We start from the raw sequence: 10,619 nt of genomic DNA on the forward strand, positions 1-10,619 counted from the left end.
GGTTACATTTACTGCCCTTTCATACCAGTTCGATTTCCTTTCATTATTTCATCCAGATTTCACGGTATTTAACATTTAAAACCAACCTTCATTTCACAGTCACTCTAGTTTTCACTTTTCTAAAATTATTTTACTGATCAAACAAAAGGCTTATCACTCCCAACATGCAATCCCTCATAGTACTTCCGCAGACACAGCGACGATCGCCAACATAAATTCAAAAAAACCTCGCTCTCAGGAGCTGAGGAATGATGTTTACTGTATGGGGCAGCCGTCTTTGTAGAGTGATTCACTTCTTTTGTCGATCTTTGTATATAACTTTTGACCATTTATAAATAATGTATGTTCGTGTTTATTCATATCGTATTTATTGACAGTATATTTCTTAGAATCTTTATTTCATACCCATTTGTTTTCTCCGTATTTTATTGTTTGCACGTAATCCTATGGGAAACTAGCACACTCGGCATTAATTTGGCCGATGTTATTTTCGAACGTCAGAGTAAACACTGTATTTGTAATGGGTCAATGGGAACGACTCCAGGCCTAAACATTGTTAATCGACGGGATCTTTGAAAACGTTTTTGAGTTCCAATCTGTATGTATGCTATTGAAGAATAAATGAGGTTGAATTCTAGTTTTCACGACGTGTTTGTTTCTGTTTCACTCTTGAGAAAATTGCCTGAAACTAGATAAAGAGACAGGTTAAAAAACAGGGTTTTCAGATTCCTATAAATCAATTAAAAATACCAAACGAATACCGCTAACAAAAATCGGCCGAATTCGTCGTTTAGTCTGCATACATCATTACACGAGGAAAGTAGAACACTTTCCCAGAGTATTTGAAACCGAAATCGTTATGTAACTGTATGGCTGTCGCTGATTGGTTTCTGAGTTGACCTATTTGGCTAATTCTTTTGGTTTTATGCAGGTTCTGGCCGAAATGGATTCCAAGCGTCATTCTGATATCAGATATGAAGTGATGAAGAAATGTCACATCAATGAAGCTGCACACATACTGACGGCTGCATTTCTTCATGGTGAACCAATTAGTCAAGTAGTGTCCCAGCCATACGAAGCTGAATTATCATCAAATATCAGTTTATGCACACACTGTGCGAAGGAAGGTGTGTCGATGGTTGCTATTAATAACGCCACTGGAGAGGTAGTTGGTGCCACAACTGGAATCCTATGCCATGGCAACAAAATTGAGGACGAATACACAGATCACCCAATGGTCACGCCAGAATCCACTTCCTTTCTGTCAATTATCATTCCTTTTCTGGGAGAACTGGAAAAGTTTTTCTACAAATATCCCGATTTCACAAACAACCGAGATTGTATGGTATTACAGAGTAGTATGATAGGGGTACATAAAGACTATGGAGGCATGGGTATTGGCACCAAATTGGCACGCATACGCGGTGAATTGTCCAGAGGAAAGGGCGTAAAGTTTATTGTGGTCGCATGTACGGGGCCATTAAGTCAAAAGTTGTATTCAAGATTAGGTTATGAGTGTATTGGTGAAATTTTATATAAAGACTATACAACCAAAGGAGGGAAACCATTCGCTAAAATCACAGTGTGTCCAGCAGCGCAACTATTTATAAAAAAGTTTTGAGGACAATCTTTAATAAGTCATGTGAAGTATATTCGCAATTGTATGGTTTATACACTTATCAGTTAAACCAATACAGGAAATCAGCTAATAATATAATGATAAAGTAAATTACGGCTACCCTATACTTATTTATACAACATGCAAGATTGGCGCTGATTGGACGATAAGCTGATGACAATTTCCATTATTAGCAACCAAAAAATCCATTGGCATCTGCAATGAAAACAACCACATTGACAAAATTCTTTCGAATACAATACCGTCCATTTCATTTCATTCAAAGTAAGGCAAAACAGTTTTTTGAAGGAAGACTGACCGAGTAATTTATTATTGTCAAATATGTCAAAAGTAATTTAATAACATATTAAGCTAAAATGTGTACTACTAGTAATCCCTACTGCGTTCATATGCTTTAGGGTGGCGTTAACATTTGAAGTTACTCAAAGCTTCAAAACAATGTTCGCAAAATGTTCTTCCTCAAACTATTTCCACATTCCTCAACATTTTGCGTTATTTGAACAAAATGAGTATGAATTGATAGAATTAATACGTCAACTATATTTGTTATTATTAAGATGTGATAACTTTTATCAGTGCATTGTGTGTTTTTTTGGGGGGTGACATAAGTTAAATAAGACACCGTTTCATGTTGCTTTCAGGCCAAAATTATAACCATGCTGAATTAAACATTGTACTTGATTGGACGATGACATCAAGAAATTGACATTAAGAATATTGGATTTATTGGTGATTAAAATGTTTGTGTGAAAAAAATGAAATGTAACTGCAATGTTTGACTACATCCAAGAAGTTCTTGACTTTCACACTGCAGCACATTGTCCAAATTCAATGAGAAGTTGTTATAGTTTCTGGTACATGAGAGTAATAAGTAAACTTACAGTGGTATAGTGAAAATAACCTTTTCAAAAAATAACACAGCCTTAGAGCTTCTTATGTAGCCTGTAAGACGCGTAAATAAATGTGGATCAAGATGATTTTTACTGATACCAACAAAGCTATGATGACTCTTTGTTAACTATTGATATTTGTAAATCATTATTATTCATGTCTGTAATTAGTGAGTGGGTCAAACATACATGACTGGATCGAGCAAACATTAGTTTCATTTTCTAACTTTCACTCACGTCAACCTTTTCACTTTGGCGCGTAGATTGTGCGACGCGCACCGTCGGCGGCGTCTTTTTATGACGTTTTGAACACTTAGTCAATTTGAGCAGTATTTATTCGGACAATGACTCAAGTTAGACGTCTGATTATTTTATTTTCACACGTACAGTGACACGCGTTCTACACTGACACGCGTTGCTAGGTCGCAGCACTGTCTTGGAGCATATTAATGGGCAATTGGGTTCCCCGACCTAAATTTCTATCCCCGTTTGTTGCACGTTCTTTCTTTAATATGAAATAATCAAATATGGGACATATGTAATAATAACAGAACCCCACGCCCTCCCAGTGGCTTCGCTCGTGAAAGTACGGCAGCAGGATACACCGCACCACTCGTGAAAATAACTTCCATACGCAATGAACGCCACGGGGAGGGTATGGGGTTCTGTCATAATACTTCATTATCACTGAAAACATTTCTCCCTTGAAATAAATTCCAGTGAAAATGCCATTTTCCTTATACTCTATTGAGACACAGCGAAAATTGGATTCACATGTGATGCTTGAAAACATGTCAGCAAAAATAAATTAAGTGAAATTGCACGTGACTTCATAAGAGTTGGAAATGAACAAATTACACCCGACCCCACCACTCCATACACAATGGAAACTACACCCCAAAACATCATTGCACCCATAGGTACTACCGTGTTTCACAAGTGTATTCTATTTGACTTCAGGAGAAATTGAAATAAACAAATTAATCATAATTTCAGCCTCTAGTTGAGCACTGATTAAATAAACTACCTCGTCTTTATGTCAATTTGAAGTTATTCATTGCCTATATCAGTGACTTCAAAATATATCTTTCAATCCCAAGAATTTCACTCGCTGTTAATTGCATGGGAGTGCCAGTCTTTCATGAATTTATATTGTCATGTCAATTTCTGGATGTATGGAAAACAAAGACCCTGGAAAACGAAGACCGAAGACCTAAGACCCTGGAAAACGAAGACTATGGAAAACGAAGACCCTGGAAAACGAAGACCATGGAAAACAAAGACCCTGTTAAACGAAGACCATGGAAAACGAAGACCCTGGAATGTTCCTATGACGCCAATGATACACGAATTCACCCAATATCGGGCATTTACTTTCGTTGTGATCTAACATCCCGTACGAAATTCTTCATAATAAATTAAACTAACTACTTTTAATTGTGAAATTACAACGTATGGAAAACGAAGACCCTGGAAAACGAAGACTCTGGAAAACGAAGACCATGGAAAACGAAGACCCTGGAAAACGAAGACTCTGGAAAACGAAGACTCTGGAAAACGAAGACCCTGGAAAACGAAAACCCTGGAAAACGAAGACCCTGGAAAACGAAGACCCTGGAAAACGAAGACCATGGAAAACGAAGACCATGGAAAACGAAGACCATGGAATGTTCCGATGACGCCAGTGATACACGAATTCGCCCAATATCGGGCATTTACTTTCATTGTGAACTAACTTCCCGTACGAAATTCTTCATAATAAATTAAACCAACTACTTTTAATTGTGAAATTACAACGTGAAGTACTTATTTTCGCTGTGAACTCACAACGTGCGTATATTGAATGCGAAATAATACGTATATGTATAATTGCATTTTACTAAACATATGCAACATATGTAAAAATCAATCACGTCATATTATTAAATGAGTTCTTAAAGAAATTGCGTGACGTTATTAAATAGTTACCAAATGAAATTGCGTACGCTCCGATCGCATGGAATTACGTCGCTATTGGCCATCGTCATTAAATGGCATGATTAAATTACTAGTATGTCAGAATAAAAATGTATATTGTCACGTTACTGATTAAAACGTGTCCAATGGAACTACGAAGTTAACTTTACTGACACATGATTGAATTTGCAATTCCATCCCGACCTCATTTAATTATGGTGAGTACGTAATGATTTATTTACGTACTCGTATAATAACGACATGTATAATTCTACTGCGAACTTATATAATAGCGTGATGTACTTAATTTAATTGCGAACTCGTTCAATAACGTGATATACTTAATTTCACTACAAACATGTTTAATCCAACACGAGGATGTAATTCAATTGTAGCCCCTCGAAGACAATGGAAATACCTTCCCGGTTCCAATACGTATACTGGTATTTGGTGCTTATTAGAAGTACTTGCACTTTGAATATATTCGCATGTATAGTTACAAAGTTTAATCACGCACTTTATTTATAGATTACAATTTCATACAGACAACCAAAAACATTTAAGGATAAGATGCAGTTTTTTTCTCATTTTTGACCGTTTTTGCTTTGTTTGGCTTTCCTGTACGATGGGTTTCATATCTATATTTTGTTAAAAATAATTTAAAAATAATCATTAAAACACAGTTAAACTATTATTATGAAGCGCTGTTTACGTGTTGTTTATGTTTGAGGGATGATTTGCATATTCACGCCGCTTAGCGGTTCCTGATTGACAGATGATATGTAAATTAAATAAGAGTCACAGTTTACCGCGGTTTTGTAACACTAGTTGTAATATAAAAAACCTTATAAATTTTCCGATTTGCAGCAGTGTCTTCGATATTATGGATGAGAATGTAAATGCGTTGTACCCTGGCTTCGAGGTCACTTTCGCACAACATATAATTTATGCAAGTACCGCCCCCTGTTTGTTCATGCATTGATTACGTCAATATAACAGGAACATTCAAAGTGCCACTGAATGATACTTCTCGGAACGCACTTTCAAGTGCGACTATTCTCATATTATCCGTACATTTATCTAATTTGTCAGTTATCCTTCATAATGTCATAGTTATCATGTGAGCTGGTAAATATTGTAACAGCGACTGTGAAAGTGACCGCAATTTGGCATGTTCCCACAATGACGTGCCGATTATGCAAACCGGCCATCATCTCCGTTTCTTTCGAAGCATTTTCTTGAAACTTCAATTTCAATGAACCGCATGTGGGATAGTTCTAAAATTTCACACAGTGTTGTTAGTACTTTGAACATCAAAACGGGGTCGGTTCGTTCAGACACTGCTATATATTAAACGAAACCAAGATGAAATTAGGCATACTACTGGGTTTTACATTGATTATATCCGCAAATGTGTATGAAAATAATTTATTATGAAGAATTCGCAATGAAATTCGTACGGGAAGTTAGTTAACGAGTTCACAATGAAAGTAAATGCCCGATATTAGGCGAATTCGTGTATCGTTGGCGTCATAGGAACATTCCGGGGTCATCGTTTTCCAGGGTCTTCGTTTTCCAGGGTCTTAGGTCTTCGGTCTTCGTTTTCCATTCACCCGTCAATTTCTTGCGATTACTGGGAACATGAAGCTGTAACTAAATCCTGGTATAAGCACCGGTTAGGCAGGCTTGAACTATGCGTGTGAAGCCACCTGAGAGGTATATTCAATCCAATAGATTTCTCATTGTTTGGTAACTATTTGCTGCAAATGCAGCAAAAATCAATATAAAAATATTACTCACACAGCATTCTACAGGTTACTTGTTCTATTATGACCTGGTACTTTACTCCTGGGCCGATAACACTTTGTTGTGAGAAATTCCAACCTTATTATAATGAAAATATTACTCATTTGTTTTGCATAACATAGTACTGATGTTCACATTGTTATATACATTTAAAGACATGATGTAGGTGGGACATTTTTCACCCGGGATGCAACATACTCACTCACGTATATCAGACAATATAGTACCCTAACTGAAAGTAAGCACACAATATTGTCTCTATCATTAGTAGAATCATGGCATACAAAACATGATATGACATTTGCACATATGGGACATTATTAACGGTGCAGTGTTAGCTATTGGACTGAATTTATTATGACATTGTCAATCACTATATTCACTAGATCCGTTAATATTTTCAATTCTGGTTGCCATAGTCAAAAGAATAATTTATATTTACTCAAGAAAGATATATGTTACTTAATATTCTGACAAACGATATACATAATTCAAAGCGCCTACTCGCAAACAATACCAACATTACTGAACCATTGTGACAACAATATTATTGTCATTAATAATTTATTTAAAATTATACGATGTTCACTAAGCTGCAATAAAGCTTATTTTATAAAATCAAATAAGCCATGATGATATTAAAATCACTAATAAAAAAACAATTCACTAAACACGTTCTGTCATGCACTCCAAATGTGTTTCCAAAATGCGTACATTATTGTTCGTTCTATAGTCCGTTGTAGGAATATTACACACCTCAGCAGTGTCTGAGCTAGATTGTGTAAATTGTAGTGTACTCTTTCTGATTCACACTTCGATTCCATTATTGTATGATTGATAGTATTGGTAAGTACATAATCATATAAGTTATTGCAATGCATGAGAAATCATGATCAACTCATTAGTTTAAAATTCGAATAATTGTATTGGTGACATTTTATATAAAGACTACGAATCCAATTGAGAGAAACCATTCGCTAAAATCACAGTGTGTCCAGCATCGGAACTACTAGTATTTTTAAACAGTTTTTCGAACAATCGTTAATAAAAAAAATAATGATTTATACACATAATCGTAAACCAATATAGGGAATAATAATAATAAAATAATAAAGAAAATTACCACTACACTATATCTATGCATACAATATCTAAGGTTGAAGCTGATTGGATAACAATATTTTTTGCAGCTACAAAAATCTAACGACAGCTACAATTACAACAACAGCATGGACATAATTCTTTCATATACAATACCTTCTATACATATTTAGAAAGTATAACAACATATTAAGCTAAAAATGTGTACTACTAGTAATCCCCACAGTGTTCATGTGAGGTTTCAAACTGTCGAATGAATGTTCGCAACCTGTTCTACCTCAAATAAATTTCTCATTTTAAAGCAACACACTTTTCCTCTTTATTTGAAAAAAAACGTGCTTTCAACATCAAGATGGTGAAAACTTATTCTTAATTTTTTGAGAGCACTGTGTCGTAGGGTATTGACAGTTAAATAAACTTAAATTTCATTCATTTGCTTTCAGAATATAATTATAACCATGTTCAATTCAATATTTACTCATTGAATAATGCCATTAAGAAAATTGTTTTTATTTAATTTACTTTCTTGTTATGAATGTCTGTTTTGTACTATTTTTGGATGGAGGTTTTCATATTTTATCTTCTCCACTTATATGAGTTAACACACATGTGAGTATATATACTGTTGGGCGTGTCAATAAGATAAATAAAGGTGTTTTCTTCGCGATGCTACTGATACCAGAGGTACTCTTTGACTATTTTGGACTGTTGATATTTGTTTACCATTATGTATATTTATTCATGCCTTTAATTACAGTGGGTGGTTCAAACAGACTGGAACTAGCCAACATTAGTTTCCTTTAAATTCTTAGACAGTCTATTTATTGCAATGAATGTAACCATGGTTTTGCAGCATCGGTAGTGTGGGCGAAGATGTAATTTGGATTTAATTGAAAACACCCCTGATTTAAGGACGCCTTGTAATCTCCCCACTGCTAGCATGACATGATTCTTGTTGTTATTCTAGTTAAGGTTTCATTCTCATCCAATTCTTCCAATGCTCAGTTTTCACAACACGCTGTTTAGAGGCGAGTAAAAAACCTTACTCGTCATTAATAACCAGTGGTCGTGAAATGTATTGAACTACGCACACAAACAGAATAAATTGAAAAATTAAAGGTTATAAAATGAAACACCCCTTTACGCTGCTTCGTGCTTCTGACTTTAAAATCAGGTGGAAAAGACGTTTCATTTTATAACCGTCACTTAGTAAAGTGTTTTATATAATTACAAAGTGTTTATTTCTTGAACCCTCACCCCTGTTTATAATAATGTGCTAACATTTAAAAACAATGTCTTGGTCATGTCACCGGTGTAAATATGGTGACGACGATATAGAACGAGCTGGTTCACTATCAATTACCTACACGTCATAAACTATAAAAAATATAACCCACAATATACCTGCATTTCGTGACACATATATAAATGTTACTATCAAGAAAAAAATAGATGACTTACACAATTTGTGTAACTGATTACTCAAGCCCCAGTACAAGTATATTTAGCAGTACAAGTATATTTAGGGCGCCAGATATGTGCCTCATATTAACAACGATTTATCTGTTGCGCACACCAACAAGTACAAACCGCGAGGTTACCAAGCTTTAATTTGGTATTTTTGGGGTTATTGGAAGGTATCGAAGGAGTCACCGGCGGTAATTAGTGAAAGTGGCGCCCAGGGCAAACCTCGTACTTTTTGGATTGTGGGCAAATCAATGTTTAACAAAACAAATGTCGCATATGCGCGACGCGACGACTCCCGCCCTTGAAGAAGGGAATCAGAAATACTGTGATGTTATCTTTCCTGAAATTGATATAAATGAAATATTGATATTGAAAGGAAAATGTGTGCCATCAATTACCCTATTTAATTTCTACATTCTATATGCTACTATTGTAAGTTGTGAATTGTAGTTAAGCATTACAAACAATATTCGTCAATCATTTTTTTCAAAACAAAAAAGTAATCGTTACAAATAAATTATAGTAATGTACGATTTGAAATCTACTTTAACACTAAGTTCACCGATAGTCTATATTACAAAAACAATATTCCAATTTTATCATCCTAATGTCCACACTTTTACAGCAACATCCCACAAAAATGGAGAGTGTATTTCCTTCTTTATTCGCTGTGGTGGACCTGTAGGTGCGTATGTTGAGTTTTTAAAAACACACTGTTTTATTTTGTTCCAAAATAATAAACCAAGTTCTTGTATAGAATAATTAGCGTCAACACTTGTACACAGATGGACTCAATGTCGCTTTTGTAATGTCAACCACAATTTTCTTCCATAAACCCTTTGAGTATGAGTCACCATGTGACCATGTATCTTTCTTTCACAAATTCGAATATCATATCACTCTATTGCCTTGCGCGCCTCATTACAAATTTAGTCAACTCATAGGCGGCGGCACGAAATGTTGCATGGGGACGAGATCTGCTCGATAATTTCGTGCCAAAGACGCGACATTACAAGTGAGTCCAGAGGCATGCTCCCCCTTAAAACTTTTGAAATATAGACCTTCTGAAACGCTATTTCCTGCATTTGGAAGGTCACATTTTGCTGTCAAAAAGGGTCTCAGCTTGATTTTGGAGGGGCGCCGTCCCTGCAAATTCGGCGACAGAGAAAAAATGACAATTACTGTTATATAACAGCGATGGTAAATAAACTATCTTTTGTTATCCACTTTCTGTATTTACATATACACAGTCAAAACAAACAGCCAGTTAGCTCCCTAGATGTAAATAGCCACACCCCCATGACTCTGTCAACATCCATACTAAACAATAAATATACCAAAAAAGTTCCGGTTTTCAATCTTATAACAGTGAAATATGCATGTATGTATGCAGATTATGATCGCCATTGTTGGGCATGTTATATCCTCTTGGAATGCCCAAAACAGGTTTATTAGCAATGAGTTAAATAATCTGACTTTATTAAACACTGTGTCTAAGAAATCGAGTATTCCTTAACCACTGCAGGATATTTTTCAAACTTCATTATTATTCGATCTCGTAAATTCAAAACTTTCCTTATGACTTCATGTTTACCCTATAATCGTAGAAAATCTGAAATTGGCTGATAAACTATTTATATATGAGGGCAGTATTACTGAGCCGAGTCCACAAATCACCATGCTTTTATGAACCAAATCAACTCCTAATCTACAGTTCATCAGGGTTACTTAGCATGTGCGTTGACATAGCAGGTCCACCA

General features: G+C 35.4%; 1 protein-coding gene across 1 annotated transcript; it reads left to right on the forward strand.

Moving 5' to 3' along the window:
- The first annotated feature begins 943 nt into the window (after positions 1-943).
- Positions 944-1,621, forward strand: LOC146738335 (uncharacterized). Its single transcript, XM_085503941.1, has one exon. The coding sequence runs from the start codon at positions 944-946 to the stop codon at positions 1,619-1,621; it is 678 nt and encodes a 225-aa protein (XP_085360067.1).
- Positions 1,622-10,619: the final 8,998 nt, after the last annotated feature.

The sequence above is a fragment of the Saccoglossus kowalevskii genome, chromosome 9 (assembly GCF_978046115.1).
Source record: "Saccoglossus kowalevskii chromosome 9, keSacKowa6.1, whole genome shotgun sequence".
Lineage (NCBI taxonomy): Eukaryota > Metazoa > Hemichordata > Enteropneusta > Harrimaniidae > Saccoglossus > Saccoglossus kowalevskii.

Excerpts from the sequence above, each read along its gene's own strand:
- LOC146738335 (XM_085503941.1), top strand. The coding sequence starts at position 944 with ATGGATTCCAAGCGTCATTCTGATATCAGATATGAAGTGATGAAGAAA.